Source organism: Muscardinus avellanarius (genome assembly GCF_963383645.1).
Source record: "Muscardinus avellanarius genome assembly, chromosome: 4".
NCBI classification, from domain to species: Eukaryota; Metazoa; Chordata; class Mammalia; order Rodentia; family Gliridae; genus Muscardinus; species Muscardinus avellanarius.
Window position 1 is genome coordinate 87,289,267 of NC_137789.1, and position 27,482 is coordinate 87,316,748.

Sequence of the window (27,482 nt, forward strand, 5' to 3'; positions counted from 1 at the left end):
TTAGCTCAGTAGCTGCCGAATCTCCTTGTGCATATGACAGAGAAAGTCCACATAGGATGCTCCCCCACTCAAGCTCTTGTCTTCCACCAGGAAGTGTTTGAACAGCATCTCCAGCTTATCCTCCTGTTTCACCACGATGAGCTATGGTCAGAATACAGAGTCATGAGGCGAGGCCAAAGGGAAGGGAATGTTGCATACCCAGAAATCCCAAGACAGAGTCACTCACTCCCCACGCCCTTCCAGGCAAGGACTTGACAAGGCAAGAAATTCAGTGTTCACTTGGGTGTGCTGCCACATGCCTCTAATCACAAATACTAGGGAGACAGAGGCTAATGGTTGCAAGTTCAAGGCCTGCCTTGGTAACTTAGCTAGACCCTGTCTCAAAGTTTAAGGACTTGGGGATATGGCTCAGTGGTAGAATTCCTGCCTTGAATGCACTAAGCCCTGGGTTCAGTCCCCAGCACTGCAACAACAACTACAAAAAACAGCAAGTATCAAAAAGGAAATTCAGAGTTCACATTAGTGTTACCTTCATGTACCGTGGTCTCTGTGCCCTTAAGCTATCGATGAGACCTCGAACCTTCTTGGACAGTGGATTATCCAGAACTGGCAGAACACTCTGCAACACAAAATTAATTTATCCTTATGATAGAGTACTGTGAGTTCAGTCAAAAAGAGACTTACACATCATCTGAAAGGAAGCCCAAGAAAATCCCCCAGTTGTCCCAATATGTGAGCAGACCAGCACACTTTTTCTTTTTTTGTGGTACTGGGGTGGAACTCAGGGGCATTCTACCACCAAGCTACACCCCAACCCTATCTATTCTTTATTTTTGAAAAAGGGCCTCACTGAGTTGCAAAGGGCCTAAGTAGCTAAGGCTTTCCGTGAACCGAGATCCTCCTGCCTCAGCCTCCTGAATGCAAGCGTGTGCCACCACACCCAGCTCAGCACACTAATTTTTTTTTTTTTTTTGGTAGTACTGGGGGTGGAACCCAGAGGCTTTTTCTACCTCCAGGCTATACTCCCAGACCTGTTTTTATACTTTATTTGGAAACAGGGTCTCACTAAGTAGCTGAGGCTGGCTTCAAACCTGTGCGATCCTCCTATCTCAACCACCCAAGCGCTGGAATCACAAGTGTGTGACACCTCGCCCAGCGTCAGTACACTGATTTTATTGGCTCCCATGCACATCACAAAGTACACTTCCAAGCAGGCTGTGGTGGTGCATGCTTGTAATCCCAGTACATGAGAGGTTGAGACAGGGGTTTGCAGCCAGCCTCAGCTACTTAGTGAGGCCCTCTGCAACTTAGTGAGACACTGTTTCAAAAATAAAAGAATAAACCAGGCAGGCGTAGTAGTGCACGCTTGTAATCTCAGCATTCTGGAGGCAGAGACCAGAGGACCTCTGTTTGCGGACAGCCTCGGCTACTTAGTGAGGCCCTCAATTCAGTCAGATTCTGTTTCAAAAAAAAAAAAGACAGGCCAGGCGTGGTGGCACATTCTTGTAATCCCAGTACTTGGGAGGCAGAGATAGGAGGATTGCACAGGTTTGAAGCCAGCCTCAGCTACTTAGGTGAGGCTCTCAGCAACTTAGTGAGACCCATTCCCAAATAAAATATAAAATAGGTCTCGGAGTGTAGCCCGAAGGTAGAAAGCCTCTGGGTTCCATCCCAGTACCACAAAAATAAATAATAAATAAAGAAATATAAAAGAAATAAAAAGACTAAGGCTGAGCATAGTGGTGAACACTTGTAATCCCAGCACTTGGGAGTCTGAGACAGGAGGATCACACAGGTTCGAAGCCAGCCTCAGCTACTTAGTGAGGCTCTCAGCAACTTAGTGAGACCCTGTTTCCAAATAAAATATAAAATAGGTCTGGGAGTGTAGACTGAAGGTAGAAAGCCTCTAGGTTCCATCCCCAGCACCACATAAATAAATAAATAAATAAATAAATAAATAAATAAATAAATAAATAAATATTAAAAAAATAAAAGTTTAAAAATAAAAAGACTAAGGCTGGGCATGGTGGTGCACACTTGTAATCCCAGCACTTGGGAGGCTGAGACAGGAGGATTGCACAGGTTCAAAGCCAGCCTCAGCTACTTAGTGAGGCTCTCAGCAACTTAGTGAGATCCTAGTTTTTTGGTTTTTTTTTTTTTTTTTTTTTTTTTTTTTGGTGGTACTGGGGGTGGAACCCAGGGGCTTTCTACCTCCAGGCTATACTCCCAGACCTATTTTATATTTTATTTGGAAACAGGGTCTCACTAGGTTGCTGAGAGCCACACTAAGAAGCTGAGGCTGGCTTCAAACCTGTGCGATCCTCCTGTCTCAGCCTCCCAAGCACAGGGATTACGAGCGTGTGCCACCACGCCCGGCTGAGATCCTGGTTTTTTTGTTGTTTTTGTTTTGTTTTGTTTTTTCGGGTCTGGGGATGGAACCCAGGGGCATTTGACCTCCGAGCCACACCCCCTGCCCTATTTTTTATTCTTTATTTTGAAACAGGGTCTCACTGAGTTGCAGAGGGCCTCACTAAGTAGCTGAGGCTGTCCGCGAACTGTGATCCTCCAGTCTCAGCCTCCCGAATGCTGGGATTACAAGCGTGCACCACCACACCCGGCTTTGAGATCCTGTTTTTAAGTAAATTATAAAATAGGAAGCCGGGCATGGTGGCGCATGCTTATAATGCCAGCATTCAGGAGGCTTCATGAGACTGAAGGATCGTGGTTCGCAGACAGCCTCAGCTACTTAGTGAGGCCCTCTGCAACTCAGTAAGACCCAGTTTCAAAATAAAGAATAAAAAATAGCCGGGCATGGTGGCACACGCTTGTAATCCCCGCGCTTGGGAGGCAGAGACAGGAGGATCGCTCTGGTTCGAAGCCAGCCTCGCTGGCTTAAGAGACTCTGTTTCCACATAAAAAATGTTAAAAAATAGATCTGGGAGTGTATCCCATGGGAGTGTATCCCGGAGGTAGAAGGGCTTCCAGTAACCCCAGTACCACCAAAAAAAAAAAAAAAAAAAGAATAAAAAATAGGGCAGGGGGTGTAGCTTGGAGGTCGAATGCACCTGGGTTCCATCCCCAGACCCGCAAAAAAAAAAAAAAAAAAAAAATAGGCCCAGGGGTAGAGCCTGGAGGTAGAAAGTCCCCCCCCCAGTATCACAATAAATAAATAAATAAATAAATAAATAAATAAATAAATAAATATAAAAAGACTAAAAACTAGGGCTGGGGGTATGGCTCAGAGGTACAGTGTCCCTGGGTTCCATCCCTGGTACTGCAGAAAGAAAAAAGAAAAAAAGAATAAAAGAAAAGAATAAAAAATAGGGCTGGGGGTATGGCTTGGAGGTAGAATGCCCCTGGATTCAGTCCCTCGCACCACATACACACAAAAAAAGTATACTCCCACACTGATAGTCTCCTTGACTCCCTTCCCTCACCAAGCCACTGGTGATCTGACTGAAGGAGGAGACGTTGAAAAGGCTCTGGACGACACCCTGTTGGACGCTTGCTCCCACCCAGAGGAAGAGGTTGAGCCCATTCTCCAGCAAATATATATCGCCATTGCTTAGCCGCTCTTCAGACGCTCGAACTGCTGGTGGTTCAGTGGTACTCTCAACAGGAGACTTTGTCTAGACAAAAGGAAGGGGGCAAAAGGTCACCAATCACTGTAAGACAGCCTGCCCCACCAACAAACACAGAACTCAAGTGGTGGGCTCAGTAACTCTATGAAATGTTTAAAAATAACTCCTAGCCATGCACATCTATAATTCTACTACTTGGGAGGCTGAGACAGGAGGATGGTAGGTTTCAAGTTAGCCTCAACAATTTAGCAAGACTTTTTTTTTTTTTTTTTTTTTTTTTGGTGGTCCTGGGGTGGAATTCAGAGGCTTTCTACCTCCAAGCTATATACTCCCAGACCTATTTTATATTTTATTTGGAAACAGGGTCTCACTAGGTTGCTGAGAGCCTCACTAAGTATCTGAGGCTGGCTTCGAACCTGTACAATCCTCCTGTCTCAGCCTCCCAAGCATGGGGATTACAAGTGTGTGCCACAATGCCCGGCTTAGCAAAACTATTTCAAAATATATTTTTGCAGTACTGGGGATGGAACCCAAGAGCACTCAACCTCCAAGCTACACCCCAGCCCTATTTTTTATGCTTGATTTTGAAACAGGGTCTCACTGAGTTGCAAAGAGCCACACTAAGTGGCTGAAGCTGTCCATAAACCGCCACCCTCCTGTCTAAGCCTCTCAAATGACCCCCCCACACCCTTCCTTCTCCTCTTAGGAATCCATTTTCTCTGTGCAGCCTCTCACACCCCAATCCTCAATCGCACCAATGGCAAGAGGTGAGGGTAAAAGAAGACATTGGTCTCAGCCACATCCATGGAGGTAACCAGCTGTCGGACATAGGCACGGTCATCAGTAGTGACTTCAGCTCCAGGCTGCAGGACATCACTCTTCAACACACAGTTCAGGTAAACTGGGAGTAGCTTCATGCACTCAGGAAGGATCAACTGAGGGATTTATCAAAATAAATTAAGAATCATGACAAACCCCTCCCAAGTACAAACTATGTTTCAGCACCCCAGCTGTTAATATGCCTGCCCTACCTGTCCTGCAGAGGAGGGGCTGGCACAGTTTTTTCTGTAACAGGCCAGTATCTGGGCACACTGGGTGATGAGAGTGTCACGGACAGTCTTCACAGGACTGTTCAGGACACCCCGGTATGCTGGACGGAGAAGGGAGACAGTTACTGGTCAGCTCTCATCACATGTGTCTCCCCACCATGAGACCAGGAATGCTGAATCATTGACCATCCCAGAACTTTCTCAGCCCCATTCCCACCCTGCCCTGTCTCTCCCCTTACCAAACTTAGCCATGTAGTTGATAAGTGTGTCAGTCTCACAGTTTCGATACAGATCAGCCAGCTGGGTGCAGCAGTTCAGGGCCAGGTTGTGGATGCGGAGCCGACGCTGCCCTCCACAGCTGGTATAAAGCAGGGCGCACTAGAGGAAGAAGAAAGAGAGCTTACACCCCTCCCTCACAAAAGTTCTCTGAAAAAAACTGCCCCTTTGCTATATTATTAAACTAGAAGGAAGATATGAACCACGCTTTCCCCTGCCTCTCCAGTCCTCTCTGCCAGCTCTTCACCAGCACTTCCTCCCAGCCCCTCCTTCCCGCCTGCCACCTGCAGGAGGGCTCCACTCTCTTCATTGAGCCGATCATCATGCTTGAACTCCACGGTCACGGTCTTGTCCCCATCCAGCCCAGCCAGCTCCACATCTGTCGTGTTGCTCATGTAGAAAGCTCCAAAGAAATCTACAGCACGGATACCTGAGGCACAGATACAAGGACAGGGTCAAGGCCAAGGGTATGACAGGTTCCACATGCTTTCCTCTCAGATTTTGCCCCCCACCCGCTCTTCAACCAGGACTGACCAGTGCTTGTCCGGACACGCATCACAGCATCAAAGCCAACAACCTTCTGTATATCACGACGCAGGTCACTCAGGAACCGTTCCTGATCATTCTCCACCTGTGGTATCCCAGGCCCAAAGAGATATCACTGACCATACAACTTACCCTGTAGTCAGGCTCCCTGCACCCCTTCCATTCAAAGGCCTGCTTAACTGTAATAACAGTAACAGTGAAGATGGTACTAATGATAATTTAGCACCTACTACATCTAAGGTACCACACAGAATGCTTTACATATAATTATTTAATTCTATAGATAAATCCTAATTAATAAATACTAATACTCCATTTTATAAATGAAAGAACAAAGGATGGAATAATTTAGTAATTTATTCCAGGTCATAGAGCCAGTAATGGGGCCAGAATATCAGCCCAGGAGAGAGCGAGAGCGAGAGCGAGAGCGAGAGCGAGAGCGAGAGCGAGAGAGAGAGAGAGAGAGAGAGAGTGTGTGTGTGTGTGTGTGTGTGTGTGTGTGTGTGTGTGTGTGTGTTACCAAGAATTGAACTCAGGGGCATTTTACCTCCAAGCTACAACCTCAAGTCCTATGTTTTATTTTGAAACAGGGTTTCATTAAGTTGCGGAGGACTCTCTTAAGTTTCTTTTTTTCTTTTACATTCTACCTCTGAGCTCTCCTTTTTATTCTTTCTTTTTCTTTTCTTTTTTTTTTTTTTTTTTCTTTGTGGTACTAGGGATGGAACCCAGGAGAATTCTACCTCCAAGCTACACCCCGTGCCCTATTTTTTAGTCCTTAAGTTTGAAACAGGGTCTTATTGAGTTGCAAAAGACCTAAGTAGCTGAGGCCGTCCTCAAACCATGATCCTCCTGTCTCTGCCTCCCGAATGCTGGGATTACAAGTGTGCACCACCCTGCCCAGATTTTATTCTTTATTTCTTTTTTTTTTTTTTTTTTTTGGTGGTACTGGGGTTCCTGGAAGCCCTTCTTCCTCCGGGCTACACTCCCAGACCTATTTTATATTTTTGAAACAGGGTCTCTTACGCCAGCACGGCTGGCTTCGAACCTGCGCGATCCTCCTGTCTCCGCCTCCCAAGCGCGGGGATTACAAGTGTGCGCCACCACGCCCCGCAAAAAGCCGGTTGTGGTGGCGCACACTTTTTTTTTTTTTTTTTTTTTTTTTATTCTTTATTTCTGAAATAAGGTCTTACTAAGTTGCAGAGGGCCTAAGTTGCTGAAGCTGGACACAAACTTGCAGTTCTTCTGTCTCAGCCTCCCAAGTACCGGGATTACAAGCTTATGCCACCATGCCCGGCTCTCTCTGAGGTTGGCCTCAAACCTGTGATCCTCCTGTCTCAGCCTCCCAAGTACTGGGATTACAGGCATGCACTACCATGCCTCTCGAGGGCTTACTTCTTTATAGTCCTCCAACACAATTCCTAGTAGTTAGCAACTAAAGAGCTACCTACATGTAATGAGATATTCCAAACCCTGCTGCCACCTGCCACCCAGAATCCCACATCATACCTGAAAGCAAGTATATTTATAGACTGAGCCACCAGTGAGCTGGGGTACGACAGAGAGTGTGGCCACATCCACATATTGGTTAGGAAAGAGGAAGAGATCTACACAGCAGCCTTGGGCCACACACTCTTTGGCCAGTGTCTGATAGGCACCTGTCTGGGGCTGGAACAGAGTCTGGGGAGAAACAAAAGAAATGTTCAGATCTCTCAGTTTTGCCCTATTTGAGAATGGTATATGTAATACAGGGATAGTCAAATACTTATAAAATTTCACATCTACAATAGTAGCAGAAAGGTCTCTAAAGATACAAGAATCCTCCCCACTGTCCAGTCCCACACCTTCTCCTTGTCCGTGTTGATCAGCTTTCTGTCGTCTCTGTTCTTTAGCTTCCCTGGGGCCTCTGCAATAGGAAGGGATGTGTGGAATACAAACAGCTTCCCTGGACACTCAGCAGCCTGGAGCAGAAGAAAGCACCACTTTTTTATTCTTTCCTTTATTCATCCATTTCCATTCATCCCTTCCCTCATCATTTAATTAAGCACCAACTATGTCAGGCAGGCTGACTTAGACAGTCATCAATCACTGAAGAAAGGAAAGCTGCATTCTAGGAGGTAATATGTAAGAGGAAAGTATGGTAGAGGGGGTTGCTGAGGACTTCAGCCTTACCTTCAGAGCTTCCATCCCAGCCTGGATAACTGGGGCAAAGACTGTCTCTGTCTCCCTTGTGTCCACAAACATTTCTGGAATCTGATCCAATAAGCTAAAAAAAATAGGTGATGGGAGACAAGTGAAATCATTATCCAGATTTCATATGTCAGCCAGGCATGGTGGCACACGCTTGTAATCCCAGTATTCGGGAGGCTGAGACAGGAGGATCATGGTTCGCAGACAGCCTCAGCTACTTAGTGAGGCCCTCTGCAACTTAGTGAGGCCCTGTTTCAAAATAAAGAATAAAAAAATAGGGCAAGGGCAAGGGGTGTAGCTCGGAGGTCGAATGCCCCTGTGTTCCATCCCCAGAAACACAAAAAACAAACAAACAAAAAAAGCAGATTTCAGTTCTTAATTCCCTCAAGAGTCATCTGGCCCCTTAGACTCTGAAAACTCCTGATCCACAGTCCCTGGCTTATACCCCTTGCACAGTTTTACCCCCTCCATACCTCCTTCACCCCCACAATCTGGCTCTTACCTGGTAATTACTGCCCGAGACTCATTGACATTGACCAGGAAGCCATCCAGCAGTGGCACAAACATGTCAGCCACATCAGAAACGACCATCATCTGTGGCTGGGCCAGCGAGCTCTTCACATTGTAGAAGTGGAGCACCTTATTGTAGGTGACAAAGCCAACGCGGATTGCTGACACTTCTGCCCCGCCCTCCCTGTAGATGGTGACATTGTTACCCAACGTTGCCACCTTCTCCACCACCCACAACTTCTTAACATCAAGCTCCATCTGCTCAGTCAGTCCACACCCCATCATTAACAAAAGGAAGCACCTTGGCTCCGTGACTCTCACCTAGGTAGATAGTCTAACAGTGATTTGAGCTCCTCACAGAGGAGCCTAACAAGACCAGTCCTGATGGCATTGTAGGAGACATCAATCATGAAGATGAAGGCAGGAGGACTGGGAAACTTATTGTTCTGCAGAGGAAGGAAATGTTGGGGGGAAAGGCAGTATGGTAAGCAGGCAGCATCAAAGGGGACAACGGAAGGGTGAGGGATATAATAACAGCAATTCTTAGCTGTCTCATTATCCTCTGCCCAGTAGTCCTCCCCTGCTACCTTCCCTCACCTTGCAGTAATCTACAGTGGCCAAGAATTCATAAGAGCCCAAGGATAGTTCAGGACGGTCATAGGCATCCACACGTTTGCCGGTATGATCCAGATGTTGAAAATACTGGGGAGGAACTGTGGGGAGTACGCAGTGTGTTACTCAAAGGTCCACTCTCGGTACATCTAGCCCTGGCTGAGCTGACCCCCATCACTCCACTGCCCCACATCCCACATGTGCCCTACTTCCCCCACTGCTGAGAACTGAACCCTCATCTATACTTAATTAGAAAGAGAACAGTAAAGACCCTCCCCCCTTAAGCCCCATCTCCATAAGCATACCATCATTGATGCAGCTGCAGAAGCAGCACTGGAAGCGCCTCCCTCCCTCAATGAATTGCATGAAGGGGCACATGTACGCTTTGCAGCGATTGCAACGCAAAGGGCCAGATTCCCCATGGTCCACAACATACGGGGCAGCCTAGAAAGCAAAGGAGAGGGGTGCAGACATAGAAGGAAGCTGGATTCAGACAGGTGACAACAGGTGAGGAACAACCTGAGGCAGAAGGGTCATGGATCAGATATTCTGCCAGGGAGTACAGTGGAAAGGAATGAGGACAAATGGTGAGGGTCCTGATCATAGGAAAATGTCCCTAAAAGTCTAAATTCCTCATTTCCCTCTTCTTACTCCCCATCCTAGACTGGATTTCTCTCTGAAAAAGGAGTGTGAAACTGGCCACAGCCAACCCAGGGAGCTTCCATGAGGATCTGAGGAGAGAATCAGAGATTGTCCAGGATTCTTGTTTTGATCTTCAATCTCTTCCATTCTTGCTCTAGACACCTTGACTCCTGCTTCCTTCCCTAAGTATCTATGGCATTTCTTCCTATCACTCATGATAGGATTCATAGCTACTGATGTCCCAGGCATAGGTGCCCTATGGATAAAAGACCAGTGTCCAACCATCCTACTGGGTCCCAGAGAAAAAGAGAGGGAAGACAGAGAGAAGCAGAATATATACTGAGTCTTGGCTTTTGGTTCTAAATAACTGTAACATTAGATAAGTAAGGCATGAATATGAGAATAATCTTTCAATGCCTAGAAAATCAACTGCCTAGCTCTTTTTTTTATGCTGGCTTCAGATACCAGAGTGACTGATCCGGCCCCAGATCAGATGAGATACAGAGTACTGGATCCTAATGTGCCTTTCTCTTGTATGATGCGCTAATGTCCCTAAAGCTACCTGGGGTAACAAGACAACCAATAAGGAAAAACAGAATGATGTACTTCTCATCTGGAGAGAACCATGCAGTGAGAAGTTCCCACATCCAGTAGTCTTCACCCTACAAGTTGTCCATGCCTCTTTCATACAGTTTTTTCATCCTACTAACCCTGGTCCCACCCAACAGTTTATCAAGCTTTTGCTCTCATCTCTACCATTTTTTCCAGGCATGGGCCCTGGGAAAGAAAGCTCCTGAAAGCAGGGCACAGCAGCACACACTTGTAATCCCAGTACTTGGGAGACTGAGACAAGAAGATGGCAAGTTCACAGCCTGCCTCAGCTACATTGTGAGGCCCACTGCAACTTAGTGAGACCCTGTTTCAAAAATAAAGAATAAAGGTGGGCATAGTGGCACACATTTGTAATCCCAGAATTTGGAGGCTGAGACAGGAGGATCGTGGTTTGTGGACAGCCTCAGCTACTTAGATCATTTGTAACCCAGTGAGACCCTGTTTCAAAATAAAAAATAAGACACAGGGATGAGAGTGTAGCTCAAAGGTAGAATGTCCATGGGTTCTATCCCAAATACTACAGAAAGGAAGGAAGGGAGGAAGGAAGGAAGGAAGGAAGAAAGGAAGGAAGGAAGGAAGGAAGGAAGGAAGGAAGGAAGGAAGGAAAGTTCCTGAAGATACTGCCCCCTCCTGCCCAACCAAGAGGTCTTCCATGACACTAGCCAAAATCACATCTAGGAAAAAGGCTTACTACCCTTCTCTTCCTCTCATTATATTCTAGCCCCTTCCTTGACTTACCTCCTCTGGGGGCAGCCTTGCCAATGGCTTGATGACAGCTGCTAGGGGCACCTGAGCCTGCTTTGCCATGTCAGATGTACAAGGAATATTATAGGATGTGCATCGGATGTATCGGGGACTTGCATTCCCTGAAGGAAGGAGAAATGAGTCAGATCACTGAATTCCTCCAAATGTCAGCTTTCCATTGGTAATTAACTCCATCACCTCCACAAATGCTACAGTTGATGGTGGCTTCCCTACCACCCCCAGAATGACTGGTAAGAGGAATGGTCTCTGGATAATGACTGACAAAAGCCCCATCCACAAGCTGATAACCTTGGCAAAAAAAAAGCCTCCATCATGAGGAGTTAATGCCCCTCTCACCTTGGTCTTTTACCACGAAGTTGGTGGTGACTAAGGGTGGCACCTGGCCCCGTACACCAGTAATAAATGGCTCTGAACCCCGGTTGTTTCTGTCATCTTCAATGACCTGAATCTGCAGGGAAGAAGTAAAATCAGTGAGGTGATAGAAGAAAAGGAAGTGCCAGGTTCCAGAGCTCTAGGAGAAAGGCTAGAGCTGAAGCACAGAAACTAGCAATTTGCCAAAAAACAACTCATGCACCAGGCCTACTCTCCTTCTGTTTTGCTTTGTTTTTGTGGTACTGGGGATGGAACCCAGGGGCATTCTACTTCTAAGCTACACCCCCAGCCCTATTTTTTTTTTTTCTTTATTTTGAAATAGGGTATCACTGAGTTGCAAAGGGCTTCACTAAGTAGCTGAGGCTATCTGCAAACTATGATCCTCCTGTTTCAGCCTACCAAATGCTGGGATTACAAGCATGCACCACCACACCAAGCTCCTGCTCTCCTTCTGGATACCATAGCAAATGCTAATCTTCCACCCTACAGTCGGCAGAGAAATGCTGAGCAGGTCATACTGAGAATGGGCTTCTTGACGAATTACTCCCTGAACCCCAATCAGTACTGAGCACTTTCTTATTCCCTCCACTCCAGAAAAGCTCCAGCTCTGATCACAGACCATCAAACATGATTAGATTATAATCCTCCCCCCCAAAAAAACCTTCCCTCCTTCCCCACTCCCAAGACACATTGAGTAAAAGCAAAAAAAACAGACATCAGTGACCATGGAAAAATGAATCTACCTGGAATGACTCTAAATGAAATTAACAAGGAAAAGGGTGAAGAGAGAATTAAACAGCCAGAAATGGTCAGGTAAGGCAAGGAAGCAGATGCTGCCTTCCTTTCAGAGAAGCAACTGAGTATATATGGGAGAAAATAAGTACCCAATCCTCAGCCCCTCCCCCCACTTTGACAGACAGTGAAGGGAGAAAAAAAAGGATATGCAAAGCTGATAATCAGATCCTCGTGCAGGCTGGTGATCTTTGGTCAGTTACTTCAAGACGAGTTTGGTAAAACCAGAAAAAGTAAAGGGTAAATAAGACTCTGTATCCTAGACCAGAAAGGGTGAGGCCTAGAAATATATCAGAGTCAAAGACTTTCCAGAAGAAAAAGTGGTCCACCCTATCCCAAATGAGCAGTTCTTTTTCCGTAAGAAATGCCAGTTTGGGATATAAATCTGTACATTATCAGCCACCTACCTACCTATGGTTTTCCACAATAGACCAACCCAAAATGGAAGGATCAACTTTGTCCTGTTCCATCACATGTCACACAGACTCCTGGAGGAGCCAGTAGGACTAAAACCACAGTTTAACATGCCATATGCCCTATCCTTATAGTCTGACCATCTACCATCCCATACTCAAGGCACTGCTAACAGCTTGCTACCTCTTCAGTACATGGCAACTGCAGTCATGCATATCCTTCAGCTTATAAAAGCAAGGATTCAGAAGGGCTAAGGGAAGAGAACGGATAGGAATGGACAGGGATGGACATGGTGGATGAAGTGAAGATGAGGTCAAAGGCATGCATGGATAACACTAACACAGGAATGACACGCACATACATCCACCCCCTGCACTTACTGGACTAGGAATGGCATCAGGGTCTATTCTGTGCCTGGTTTTCTGCTGAGGAGGCAGCTCATTTAGTTGCTTTTAGTGTTTTAATAAAAAAAGGCAGCAGGGGAATACAGGAAGGGAGACAAAAGAACAAGAGGCAGAAGTTACTTCTCTCAACCCTGATAAGACATAAACAGCTGGAGCCCAGCTCAGACTGCGAACATCAGGCCCCCGCGAGATCAGAAATTCCAAGTCTCTGGCCCAACACAGAGGACTCAGTGGCTTAGACTATGATGCAAGTTAAAGAATGGGGAAAAACCAGGAGGCAAACAGGGGTTACAGGAGGGCCTGAATGGGCAAAACCTTAAGGGGGAAGAGGGATTTTCCCTCCAAAAGACCAAATCTCCTATCTAAGGGTTCTTATTATCCTCTGAGAAGCTTCACTTATATCCAGCCAGACTCTCCTTCCTACTGTGATGAAGGAGAAAGGAAGAAGGGGCTACTCAATCCTCCCAGGTCCCCCTTAACCAGCAGGCTCTCTTGCCATGGTGATTCCCCAAAGGAAGAGGGAAAAGTACAGAATGGAATATGACAATGGCTAAGCATGGAGAGGTAACTGACATAGCGATGTTAAAGACAGGACTACAAAGTAGCTCCTACTTGGGAATACAGTCTCGGCCTCTGTCCTGAATCTGATAAAGAGAGCCTGAGGATGCTGATGGCTGTAAGGCTGAGATTCAACCTCCTCCTGAGTCTCTCCAGCGGGACTTCACAGACACACTGTCCTTGTACACTGTAGATCACTATTCCCCATCCACACAGCAGGGATTAACCAACCAAAAGTACTGGGGCTTCTTAAAACACTTTCCAAGTAGGAGCAGAGAGGAACCAGTAGGGCTTTCCTGCTCTCAACACCTAACATTAGAGATTACCCACCTGCTCTACTCCTAAGGAATAATGCTGGGGACAAGACCCAGCCACTATTCCACAGAAGGACACAGGTGACATGCTATGTATGTAGTGACAACACAGCCATCAACCCAAGCTCTACCAACACTGCAAATTATTCTTGGCTTCCCTGTGCAACTATGAAGTAAAACTGCCCCTATAAGACTGCTGGAACAGCAAGTTCTAGTTCACAGTAAAAAATTAAGAGTGCCAATAAAAAAACTTTTTTAAATAAAATATTATATCTAGGCTAAATTTAGGCCTACAAGAAGATGAATGGAAAGGGAAAATATCAGAAAATGCTAAGCAAACGTCATCTGGGTCAATCTGCTTATCTGGCAGACAAAAACACCCTCTTCATGACCACATAATAATCTACTTACAGGGCTGGGGATGGCATCCGGGTCCAGGCGCTTAGGAGGCAGGGGCTGAGGAGGCCCGGGCTGACTGCCAAAGTTGGGTGCTCCAGGGTAGGGGCTCCCATAACTGGGCTGAGGACCCCGGGCTGGTCCAAAGGAACCTGAGAAACAAGGGCACAGGTTGGTAAAGTCAAAAATTCCCTCCTTGTAGCCAGGCGTGGTGGCGCATGATTGTAATCCCAGCATTTGGGAGGCTGAGACTGGAGGATAGCGGCTCGCAGACAGCCTCAGCTACTTAGTGAGGCCCTCTACAACTCAGTAAGACCCTGTTTCAAAATAAAGAATTTAAAAAAAAAAAAAATCAGGCTGAGGGTGTAGCTCTGAGTTAGAATTACCCTGGGTTCCATCCGCAGTACCGCAAAAAAAAAAAAAAAAAAAAAAAAAAAAAAAAAAGGACTAGGGGAGCTGGGCGTGGTGGTGCATGCTTGTCATCCCAGCATTCAGGAGACTGAGACGGGAGGATCGTGGTTCATGGTTTGCGGACAGCCTCAGCTACTTAGTGAGGCCCTTTGTAACTCAGTGAGACCCTGTTTCAAAATAAAGAATAAAAAATAGGAATGAGGGTGTAGCTCAGAGGTCAAATGCCCCTGGGTTCCATCCCCAGACTGGCAAAAAAAAAAAAAAAAAAAAAAAAAAAAAACCTTCCTTGTGTCATCATAGTTTTTTTTTTTTTTTTTTGGGGGGGGGACGTGGGAGTGGGGAATGGAACCTAGGAGCATTCTACATCAAGCTACGCCCCCAGCCTTTTTTTTTTTTTTTTTTTTGCAGTACTGGGGATAGAACCCAGGGGCATTCTACTTCTGAGCTACACCCCCAGCCTGATTTTTTATTCTTTATTTTGAAAGAGTATCTCACTGAGTTGCAAAGGGCCTCACTAAGTAGCTGAAGCTGGCCATGAACTGTGATACTCCTGTCTCAGCCTCCCAAATGCTGGGATTACAAGCATGTACCACCACACCTGGCTTCCCCCAGCCCTTTTTATCTTTATTCTTTGAAAGAGTGTCTTGCTAGGTTGGTGAGGCTGGCCTTAAACCTGTGATCCTCCTGTCTCAGCCTCTCAATTACTGCTTCCCTGTCTCTTGTCTGTGTGTGATACCAAGGATTGAACCCAAAGGCTACAACCCTAACCCTTTTTATTTTTTTATTTATTATGTGTGGTACCGAGTATTAAACCCAGAGGCATTTTACCTCTGAGCTACACCCCAAGTTCTATTTTATTTTATTAAAATTTTATTTAACGTGTGTGTGTGTGTGTGTGTGTGTGTGTGTGTGTGTGTGTGTAGCACTGGGGATTGAACACAAGAATTGTACCTCCGAGCTAATCCTCAGCCCTACTGTATTTTTATTTTAAACAGGCGGGAGCCAGCCCAACATGGTGGTGCACGCTTGTGAGGCCCTCCACAACTCAGTGAGACCCTGTTTCGAAATAAACAATAAAATATAGGACAGGGGATGTAGCTCAGAGGTCGAATGCCCCTGAGTTCTATCCCCAGTACCAAAAAAAAAAGGGGGGACAGGAGCCGGGCATGATGGTGCCTGCTTGTAATCCCAGCATTCAGGAGGCAGAGACCGAAGGATCGCAGTTTGAGAACAACCTCAGCTACTTAGTGAGGCCCTTTGCAACTCAGTGAGACCCTGTTTCAATCAAAAAAATAAAAAAATAGCCTGGCGTCGTGGCGCATGCTTGTAACCCCAACATTCAGAAGGATCACAGTTCAAGGACACCCTTAGCTACTACTTAGTGAGGCCCTTTGCAACTCAGTGAGACCCTGTTTCAAATTAAAAAGAATAAAAAAGCTGGGCATGGTGACACACACTTGTAATCCCAGCATTTGGGAGGCTGAGACCTGAGGATCATGGTTTACAGACAGCTTCAGCTACTTAGTGAGGCCCTTTGCAACTCAGTGAGACCCGGTTTCAAAATAAAGAATAAAAAAAGGGCAGGGGGTGTAGCTCAGAGGTCGAATGTCCCTGGGTTCCATCCCCAGACCCGCAAAAAATAAAATAAAATAAAATATAGGGCTGGGGCTGTAGCTTGGAGGTAGACTGCCCCTGGGTTCTATCCTCAGTACTGGAAAAAAAAAAAAAAATTAGGGCTATGGTGCCAGGAATGGTAGCGCTCACCTGTAACCCCAGTACTTGGGAGGCTGAGACAGGAGGATCAAGGTTCGCAGCCAGCCTCAGCTGACTAAGTGAGGCTCTCTGCAACTTCATGAGACTGTTTCAAAATAAAGAAAAAATAAATAAAGCTGGGCATGGTTGTGTACTCTAGTAAACCCAGCGCTTGGGAGGTTGAGACAGGACCATCGCACAGGTTCGAAGCCAGCCTCAGCTACTGAGTGAGGCTCTCAGCAATTTAGTGAGGCCCTGTTTCCAAATAAAGTATAAAATAGACCTGGAAGTATAGTCCCGAGGTAAAAAAGGCCCTGGGTTCTACCTCCAGTACCACAAAAAAAAAAAAAAAAAAAAATTGTCTGGGTGTGTAGCTCCAAGGTATAATGCCCCTGAGTTTAATCTCCAGTACCACTAATAATAATAATAAAAATAATAATAATAATAATAATAATAATAATAAAAAAAATAAAGAAAAAGGATGTCACTAGGTTAATGAGAATCTCACTATTTGCTGAGGCTGTGCTCAAACTTGTAAGTCTGTTTCAGCCTCCCATATATTGGGATTACAAGAATGAACCACCACACCTGGCTTTTATTTTTATTCTGAAACAGGGTCTTGAGAGGTTAATGAGAGTATATTTGCTGAGGCTGTCCTCAAACCGGTGATCCTCCTACCTCAGCCTTTCAAGTACTGGGATTACAGTTGTGTTCCACCATGCCTGGTATCCCATTTATTTTATTTATTTATTTATTTGTTTGTTTGTTTATTTATTTATTTATTTATTTTTTGTGGTACTGAGGTTTGAACCCAGGGGCATTTTCCTTCTGAGCTATACCCCTAGCGCTATTTTTTTTTTTTTTTTTTTTTTTTTTTTTTTTTTTTTTTTGCAGGGGGGCAGTGGTAGAGATAGAACCCAGGGGCATTCTACCTCTGGGCTATATACCTAGCCCTATTTTATTTTTTTATTTTGAAACAGGGTCTGGCCAGCCATATTTTTTATTCTTTATTTTATTTTATTTTTGGTGGTACTGGGGTTCCTGGAAGCCCTTCTACCTCCGGGCTATATTCCCAGATCTATTTTATACTTTTTTATTTTTGGAAACAGGGTCTCTTAAGCCAGCGAGGCTGGCTTCGAACCTGTGCGATCCTCCTGTCTCCGCCTTCCAAGCGCGGGGATTATAAGCGTGAGCCACCATGCCCAGCGTACTTTTATTCTTTATTTTAAAACAGGGTCTCAGCCAGGCGTGATGGCGCACGCTTGTAATCCCCGTGCTTGGGAGGCTGAGACAGTAGGATCACATGGGTTCGAAGCCAGCCTCAGCTACTTAGTGAGGCTTTCAGCAACTTAGTGAGACCCTGTTTCCAAATTAAAAAAAAAGGTCTGGGAGTATAGCCCAGAGGTAGAAAGCCTCTGGGTTCCACCCCCAGTACCACCAAAAAAAAACAGGGTCTCTTAGCCTGGCGTGTTGGCGCACACTTGTAATCCCCGCGCTTGGGAGGCTGAGGTTCGAAGCCAGGTTCGCACAGGTTCGAAGCCAGCCTCAGCTAATTAGTGAGGCTCTCTCAGCAACTTAGTGAGACCCTGTTTCCAAATAAAATATAAAATGGGTCTGGGAGTATAGTCTGGAAGTAGAAAGCCTCTGGGTTCCACCCCTAGTACCACAAAAAAAAAAAAAAAAAAAAAAAACCAGGGTCTCACTAAGTTGTGGAGGGCCTTACTAAGTAGCTGAGGCTGACAGTGAACCTGCAAATCTCCAGTCTCAGCCTCTGAAGTACTAGGATTACAAGCATGCATCACCACACCCAGCTTATTTTTTGTTTTGAAATAGGGTCTCACTAGGTTGCTGAGAGTTATGCTATATTGTTGAGATGTCCCCAAATTTGTGATCCTCCAGTCTCGATTTCCCAAGCAGTAGAATTACAGGTGTACGCCCAGCTTCCCTGGATCTTTTTTTTTTTTTTTTTTTGGCAGTACTAGGGATGGAACCCCGGGGCTTTCTACCTCCAAGCTACATCCCCAGCCCTATTTTTTTATTCTTTATTTTGAAACAGGGTCTCACTGAGTTGCAAAGGGCCTAAGTAGTAGCTGAGGCTGTCCACAAACTGCCCTCCTCCTGTCTCAGCCTCCCAAGTACTGGGATTATAAGTGTACAACACTTCACCCGGCCCCTATATCTTTGTGGGGGGTGGGGGGGCGGTACTGGAGTGAGACCCAGGGGCATTCTACCTCCAGGCTACACCCCAGCCCTAATTTTTATTCTTTATTTTTGGAACAGGGTTTGTTTCAGCTGAGGCTGGCTTTGAACCTGCGCAATCCTGTCTCAGCCGCCCAAATGCTGGGATTACAAGCATGCACCACCACACCCGGCTAGCCTCAGCTAACTTAGTGAGGCTCTTTGCAACTCAGTGAGACCATTTCAAAAAATAAAAGAATAAGATGGGCATGGTGGCACACACTTGTAATCCCAGCATTCTGGAGGCTGAGACCAGAGGATCGTGGTTCGCGAACAGCCTCAGCTACTTAGTGAGGCCCTCCACAACTTAGTGAGACCCTGTTTCAAAATATAGAATAAAAATTAGGGCAGGGGGTGTAGCTCAGAGGTAGAATTCCCCTGGGTTCCATGCTGTAGATGAGCTGGGTGTGGTGGCACATGCTTGTAATCCCAGTACTTGGGAGACTGAGGCAGGAGGATCATAGGTTTGTAGCCGGCTTTAGCTACTGAGACTCTGTTTCAAAATAAAAGAATAAAAAATTGGGCTGGGGGTGCAGCTCAGAAGTAGAATGCCCTAGGTTCAATCACCAGTACTGCAAAAAAAGAAATAAACTGTAGAAATAGCAAGAGCCTGTGCTTGCTCTGAGAAATTATACACTGTTGCACTGGCTGTGATGAGAGCCTCTGTTTCCTTATTTTCCTCTGTGATCTAGTCTTGATATGCAAAATCCAGCTATATTTGGTACCTCTAGTTCCCTATTTTTCTCTGTGACCTGACCTTGATATACAAGATGTAAGCTCAATATGTTACCTCAAAGCACCACCAACTAATGGGGCAACTGATAGAGCAGAGATAGAAAAAATATACTAACACTTACACTGACCAACAACAAGATAATACCACCTGCCTAAAGTGACTTGCTAACCCCATTGTCCTGGGAACACTGTTAAGAACACACCAATAGGAAAACTTTATGGCTGTGGTCTGAGACCCTGTGGGAGCCAGAGCTCCACCTTTGGGCTCTCCAGTGTGCCTGTCAGGCACGCTGCTTTTCTTCTCTTCCCCTTCTATTTCCTACTGACTTTTTTGTTTTCCAAGTACTGTGGATGGAACTAGGGGCATTCTACCTCCGAGCTACACTCCCAGCCCCTATTTTTTATTCCTTATTTTGAAAAAGGGTCTCACTGAGTTGCAAAGGACCTTACTAAGTAGTAGCTGAGGCTGTCCAGAAACCGTGATCCTCCTGTCTCAGCCTCCCAAATGCTGGGATTATAAAGCATCCTACTGACTTTTTTTTTTTCTGGGTCTGGGTCTGGAACCTAGGGGCATTCGACCCCTGAACTATATCCCCAGCCCTATTTTTTAGAGTCTCTTAAGCCAGCATGGCTGGCTTCAAACCTGCGCAATCCTCCTGTCTCCGCCTCCCAAGCACGGAGATTACAAGCGTGCGCCACCACAACCGGCTGCCTATTAGTTTTAATTTCCCTATTCAACAATTATACTTAAATAGAGAAAAAGAGCCCAAAGCACCATTATAAACTGTAACACTTTTGGCCTCTACACAGAACTTGGGGAACACTCACCATTTTGCTGCAGTTGGTAGCCCGACTGTGGTGGGGAGTGCATAGGTGGCGGTGGTGGTCCTGGGGGCCCAGTCATTTGGGGGCCGGGGGGCAGAGCTTGAGGAGGTGAGGACACATGGTTGGGCTGGCTCACAGGGAGTCCCCCAAAACTCTGTCCAGGCAGGAGTGGACCAGTCATTGAAGGCATCCGAGGACCCCCTGAAGCTGGAGGTGTGAAACTGGAGGGCAGTGGTGGGGCAGATCTCTGGGGAGGCTGGGCCCCAGGGTGACCTTGGGCCTGGCTGAGGGGAGGAGCCTGGCCCTGAGGATAGGAGCCATATGAACTGGAGTTAGGGAAACTTCCTGAGGCTGAGGCCAGCGATGTTGGTGGGCCTGAGAAATAAAAAAGGTATAGTCAAGCCTCCTCATTCTCCCTCCTTTTTCAGTCAGTAAATCACCCCTTTCCAAAAAAGAGGAGCAGATATTACTCTCCCATTTCTGAAGCTCAGAGGCATGGGAAATAAAAATAATTCAGGTACACTCTCATAACCTAAAATCTCTGAAAAGAAGGGAACTGTAACATTCCTGTGGAAGCTGCTACTTACCATAGCCCATCCCCGAAGTGGGAGGGGCCGGGGCCACAGCACCACTGAGCTGCATTCCTGCCAGCTGTGCAGTCACCTGTGCACTTGTCGGAGGAGGGCCATAGGGCTGAAGCACAGCTGGCTGGCTGACCACAGGGGCCAATGGAGACCCAAATGGCTGAGACCCAGATAGCCTGTAAAGAAAAAGGAAAGCAGAGGTGACTACTGGGCCTCTCAGTGGACAGGAGCTTTACTTCATCAGTTTCTGGCAACCTGAGTTTTTTTTTTATAGCTCCATACTTGTTAATTTGTGGGTACATTATATTCCTAATTATCTACATTATGATTATTTGTGGCAAATCTTATTTTCTACTAATTTCTCTCCACAAACATATGCTAAGCACACTTAGGTAAAAAACTACTTAATCGAGGCTCACAGACAGCCTCAGCTTTTAATGAGGCTCTTTGCAACTCAGTGAGACCCTGATTCAAATAAAGACTAAAAAATAGGGCTGGGGTGTAACTTGAAGGTAGAATGCCTCTGGGTTCCATCCACAGTACCACCAAAAAAAAAAAAAAAAAAAAAAAACCTATTTAATCAACTAGTTAAATTATTGTCTCCTCTACCACAATTATATTTTGTGTGTGTGTGTGTGGGGGGGGGGGTCTGAGGATGGAACCCAGAGGCATTCAACCCCTGAGCTACAACCCCTGCCCTGTTTTTTATTTTTTACTTTGTTTTTTGTGGGTCTGGGGATGGAACCCAGGGGCATTTGACCTCCGAGCTACACCCCCTGCCCAATTTTGTATTCTTTATTTGAAACAGGGTCTCACTGAATTGCAGAGGGCCTCACTAAGTAGCTGAGGCTGTCCACGAACCACAATCCTGAGGTCTCAGCCTCCAAAAAGCTGGGATTACAAGCATACGCCACCATGCCTGGGACTATTCTTTATTTTGAAACAGGGTCTCACTAAGTTGTGGAGGGCCTCACTAAGTAGCTGAGGCTGTCTGCAAACTGCGATCCTCCAGTCTTACCCTCCCGAATGCTGGAATTATACCACAATTCTTTATTGACAAATCACCTCAATTTTGTAATACAAATCATGAAGAAGCTGAAAGGGAAGGCCCATAGAACCATGTACTCTAGCTGGGCATGATAGCACACACGTGTAATCCCAGTACTTGGGAGGCTGAGACAGGAGAATCACAAGTTTATGGCCGGCCTCAGCTACTTATGCCCTCTGAAACTTAGTGAGACCCTGTTTCAAAATAAAGACTAGGCAGGCATGGTGGCACATGCTTATAATCTCAGCATCTGGGAGGCTCAGACAGGAGGACTGCAGTTTTTGGACAGCCTCAGCTACTTAGTGAGGCCCTTTGCAACTCAGTGAGACCCTTTTCAAAATAAAGAATAAAAAATAGAGCTGGGGGTGTTGCTTGGAGATTAGAATGCCCCTGGGTTCCATCCCCAGTATAGAAAAAATAAAAAATAAATAGGGCTGGGGGTATAGCATGGAAGTAGAATGAAAAAAAGAGGTTTAAAAAAGCCGGGCAAAGCAGGGCATAGTGGCACATCCTTGTAATCCCAGCATTAAGGAGGCTAAATTAGGAGGATTGCAGTTTGCAGACAGCCTCAACTACTTAGTGAGGCCCTTTGCAACTCAGTGAGACCCTGTTTCTTTCTTTTTTTTTTTTTTTTTTTTTGTGGGTCTGGTGATGGAACCCAGGGGCATTTGACCTCTGAGCTATACCTCCTGCCCTATTTTTTATTCTTTATTTTGAAACAGGGTCTCACTAAATTGTGTAGGGCCTCACTAAGTAGTTGAAGCTGTCTGCAAACTGCGAGCCTCTGGTCTCAGCCTCCAGAATGCTGGGATTACAAGCATGTACCACCTTGCCCGGCCAAGACTTGTGTCAAAATAAAGAATAAACAATAGGGCTAGGGGTGTAGCTCAGAGGTAGAATGCCCTTGGGTTCCATCCCCAGGACTGCCAAAAAAAAAAAAATTTTTGAGCTGGGGGTATAGCTCGGGAAGTAGAATGACCCTGGATTCCATCACCAGCATCAAAAAAAAAAAAAAAGCTAGGCATAGCTGGGTATGGTGACACATGCTTATCATTCTAGTACTTGGGAGACTGAGACAGAAGGATCCGGGTTTGCAGCTAGCCTCAGCTACTTAGTGAAGCCCTCTACTACTTAATGAGACCCTATTTCAAAATAAAGAATAAAAGCCAGGCGTGGTGGCGCACGCTTGTAATCCCCGCGCTTGGGAGGCGGAGACAGGAGGATCGCGCTGGTTCGGAGCCAGCCTCGCTGGCTTAAGAGACTCTGTTTCCACATAAAAATGTTAAAAAAAAAATAGGTCTGGGAGTGTAGCCCGTAGGAGTGTATACCAGAGGTAGAAGGGCTTCCAGGAACCCCAGTACCACCAAAAAAATAAAGAAAGAAAGAAAGAAAGAATAAAAAAACTAGGCTGGGGGTGTAGCTTGGAGATAGAATGCCCCTGGGTTAATACCACACAAAAAAAGCTGGGCATGATGGCGCACACTTGTAATCCCAGTACTTGGAAGACTGAGACAGAAGGAGACAGTGAGGCCCTTTCCAACCTACTGAGACCCTGTTTCAAAATAAACAATAAAAGTAATGGGCTGGGGGTGTAGCACAGAGATAGAATCCCCCTGGGTTCCATTCCTAATACCACATAATAATAATAATAATAATAATAATAATAATAATAATAATAATAAAAATAGGTTTGGGGTGTAGCTCAATGGTTGAATGTCCCTGGATTCAATCCCCAGTACCACACATACAATACACAACACAGACACACACATGGCATCTCTGAGCTACTTAGTGAGACCCTGTTTCAAAATAAAGAGTAAAAAATAGGGCTGGAGGTGTAGCTCAGAGGTAGAATGCCCCTGGGTTCAGTCCCCCATATCACACACACACACACACACACACACACACACACACATCTCAAAGCTACACCTCTAGCCCTTTTTATTTTATTTCAAAATAGGGTCTCACTTAAGTTTCCACACACTGGCCTCAAACCTGTGATTCTCCTGTCTTAAGCCTCTCAAGTACTAGAATTACAGGTACACATCATTGCTCCTGGCTAAGTGTTAGAAAATTCTGTGAGATCCAAGGAGCAGGTTAGTTTAATGTGGCATTCTATTTTCTTTTTTTTTTTTTTTTTTCTTGATACTGGGAAATAAACACAGGGCCTCAACCACTGAGCAATATCTCCAGCCCTTTTATTTTATTTATTTATTTAGTGCTGGGGATGGAACCCAGAGGCATTCTAACTCTGAGCTATACCCCCAGCCATTTTTATTTTGAAACAGAGTCTCACTAAGTTGCTTATACTGGCCTCAAACCTGCAATCATCCTGTTTTAGTCTCTCAAGTACTAAGTTTACAGGCATGTGCCATCACACCCAGGTTAAGCCCTTTTTATTTTTTATTCTGAAACAGAGTCTCAATAAGTTACCCAGGCTGGCCTAGAACTTGTGATCCTCTTGCTGTAGCCTCTCAAGCAGCTGGGATTACAGGCATGTACCACTGCACCTGGCTGGACTGAAACCATGACTGAAGATATATGTCTATTAAAGAAAAATATTCAGGTTCACAGAAAGAAAAGAATATGCAAAAGAACCCAAATACCAAGTTGGGTCAATAATCCACAGGGCTAGATTTCAGCAGCAGCTGAAATCTGGAAAGAAGAAAACAAAATACAGCAGGGTAGAGAGAAGAGAAAAAGGGATATAGCAGAAAGGCAATTAATTAAAAAAAAAAAAAGAAAAAAAACCAGACCCTTGTAATTTCCTAACCTTTCCATTTTCATCAGATCAATCATAGGTTAACCCAAGTACATACCTTTGCATCTGAACAGTGGAACTTGGCCCATTCTGTACATCACCTTGGCCAAACTGGCCATATGCAGCCTGGCCACCAGGGACCTGTGCTGTAGAGACTGGAGGTGCTCCTGAGGAAGGTGGTGCTCTTGACACACCTGAGGGTAAAGGACAGAAACCAAATGATTGGGAAATAATTTTCTCTTCCTTACCAAGCCAGGAAGGAAAAAGAATAAGCCCAGACCGTCACTGATCCAATACCAATATTGGATTCACCAGAGTGAAAGGACAGCATCCACAAGCCACTCTAGCTACAACAGTATTCTGAACATAATGTCCAACAGAACCGACAATCTTAGGTGGACTAGACTGAGGCTGTACCCAGAGCCACAAAAATGTAGGACCTTCCTTTGATTACCATACTCTCTCACTCAACCCAGGACAGCTTAATGTTCTTACCCTAGACAAAAAGCTCTTTTTCTGTATTTGTATGTGGTACTGCATTGAACTTGAGAGTATTCTACCTCTGAGCTAAAACCCAGCCATATTTTAGTTTTTATTTTGAAACAGGGTCTCACTAAGTTCTAAGGCCAGCCTCAAACTTATGATCCCATGTCTCAGCCTCCCAAGTACTGGGATTACAAGGCATGCACCACTGTGCCTGCCTCAAAAAGTCAGCTATTTGAAGGAAACTATCTTATTCTGGAACTCAGAAACTTAGAGCATAATGAGAAATATTGTATAGGAAGTAACCAAGGAAGCCAGGCATGGTGGCACACACTTGTAATCCTAGTACTTGGGAGGCTGAGACAGGAGGATCCCAGGTTCGTGGTCAGCCTCAGCTACTTAGTGAGGCCCTCCACAACTAGTGAGACTCTGTTTCAAAAAAAGAATAAGCCGAGCGGGGTAGCACATGCTTGTAATCCCAGTGCTCAGGAGGCTAAGACAAAAAGATCGCACAGGTTTGAAGCCAGCCTCAGCTACTCAGTAAGGCTCTCAGCAACTTGTGAGACCCTGTTTCCAAATAAAGTATAAAACAGGTCTGGGAGTATAGCCCAGAGGTAGAAAAGCCCCTAGGTTCCACCCCGAGTATCACACACACACACACACAAAAAAAAAAAAAAAAGTGTAACTAAGTAGTAGACATGGTGGCACAGGGTTGTAATCCCAGTACTTGATAAGATGAGACAAGGAGATTACAGATTTGTGGCCAGCCTCAGCAATTTAGTGAGACCATCTGCAACTTAGTGAGACCCTGTTTCAAAATAAAGGAATAAAAATAGGGCTGAAGGCATAGCTCAGAGGTAGAATGCCCCTGGATTCCATCCCCGGTATCACACAAACACAAAAAAAGTAATATACTTAACTGAGCTATGAGATACCTTTTTCTTTCTTCCTGCTTTTTTTCTTTTTTTTTTTTTCCAGTACTAGGGCTTCATGCATGTTCAATAATGTTCTACCACTGAGCTATACCTCTTCTCCAAGAAAGGCATCTCTTACAGAGACTATTTTGCCACCATCTTCTTCATACATTCTACTATCCTAACCACATTATTTTCATCCACTTTTAAGCATAAAGCTTCCAATAGCACATGCTTCAGGACTCTTCTCATAGGTCAAAGGCCTTATTTCTGCCCAAAAGCTTACTTAGGACAGTTGGCCTAGTCTTAGCGTAACCAACTATGCACTCACACTAGATGTCTTAAGGTAGAAACACAGTCATAGATCTAAAAAGAAGGAAGGTGTGTATGGTGGCCCATGCCTGTAATCTCAGAACTTGGGAGGCTAAGACAGAAGGTGTACAGGTTCATGACCAGTCCCGGCAACTTAGTGAGGCCCTTCAAAATTTAGTGAGACCCTGTTTGAAAATAGAAAATAAGCCAGGCGTGGTGGCACATGCTTGTAATCCAGTACTTAGGAGGCTGAGACAGGAGGATCACAGATTCTTGGACAGCCTCAGCTACTTAGTGAGGCCCTCTGCAATTTAGTGAGACCTTGTTTCAAAATAAAGAATAAACTAGGCATGGTGGTGCACGCTTGTAATCCCAGTATTCGGGAGGCTGAGACAGGATCGCAGTTCTCAAACAGCCTCAGGTACTTAGTAAGGCTCTTTGCAACTCAGTGAGACCCTGTTTCTAAATAAAGAATAAAAAATAGAGCTAGGTGTGGTGGCACACGCTTGTAATCTCAGCATTCGGAAGGCTAAGACTGGAAGATCGCAATTTGCGAACAGCTTCAGCTAATTAGTGAGACCCTGTTTCAAAATAAAGAATAAAAAATAGGGCAGGGGGTGTAGGTCGGTGGTCGAATGTCCCTGGGTTCTATCGCCAGACCCACGAAAAAAATATATATAGGACTAGGGGTGTAGTTGGAGGTAGAATGCTCCTGGGTCCTATCCTCAGTACTGAATAAATAGATAAATAAATAAATAAATAAATAAGAGCTGGGTGTGGTGTACACTTGTAACCCCAGTACTTGGGAGGCTGATTTAGGAGGATCACACAAGTTCGCAGCCAGCCTCAGCTACTTACTGAGGCTCTCAGCAACTTAGTGAGACCCTGTTTCCAAATAAAATATAAAATAGGGCTGGGAGTATATCTCAGAGGTAGAAAGCCTCTGGGTTCCATCCCCAGTACCACAACACACAAAAAAAAATAGGGCTAGAGATGTAGCTCAGAGGTAGAATGCCCTTAGTTTCCATTCTCAGTATCACAAAAATAAATAAATAAAAATAGAGAAACACACACTGTACACAAGGCTCTCAATTTCAAATACCCAGTTTCATATTCTTTAATCTCAGGCACCTAAATTCCCTAGACTGCTTTGGTACAGCAATACAATCCAATACAAACTGAAGGCTGCTTAGTTCAAAAGAAACTTGAATACATACCTTGGTGAGGTGTCTGCTGATAGCCTGGCACTGGGCCATTGTAGGCTCCATAGGGAGTGGGGGGTGCTGCGGACCCTGGTTGCCCACCATAACTAGATTGATGATACCCTGGGTAGATGGGCTGGGGCTGCCCAAATGGTGGCACAGGTGGAGCTGACTGGTTGACATTCAT

The 27,482-nt window shown here is 45.4% G+C and overlaps 1 protein-coding gene across 2 annotated transcripts; it reads right to left on the bottom strand.

The window, feature by feature from the left end:
* On the bottom strand, positions 1-27,482 carry SEC24C (SEC24 homolog C, COPII coat complex component; the record flags this gene model as incomplete). Of its 2 annotated transcripts, XM_080694575.1 has the most annotated exons (23): positions 1-141; positions 530-619; positions 3,438-3,629; positions 4,337-4,516; positions 4,613-4,731; positions 4,870-5,008; positions 5,191-5,336; positions 5,441-5,537; positions 6,959-7,129; positions 7,294-7,410; positions 7,622-7,715; positions 8,142-8,333; positions 8,471-8,595; positions 8,747-8,862; positions 9,067-9,205; positions 10,754-10,881; positions 11,117-11,228; positions 12,739-12,807; positions 14,046-14,182; positions 19,995-20,145; positions 20,655-20,751; positions 24,443-24,578; positions 27,311-27,482. In XM_080694575.1, the coding sequence occupies 23 exons, from the start codon at positions 27,480-27,482 to the stop codon at positions 1-3; spliced, it is 3,060 nt and encodes a 1,019-aa protein (XP_080550701.1). The 2 variants fall into 2 exon arrangements, with proteins under 2 accessions (XP_080550701.1, XP_080550700.1); XM_080694574.1 differs by lacking the exon at positions 12,739-12,807 and having other exon boundaries at positions 19,995-20,366; positions 20,579-20,751.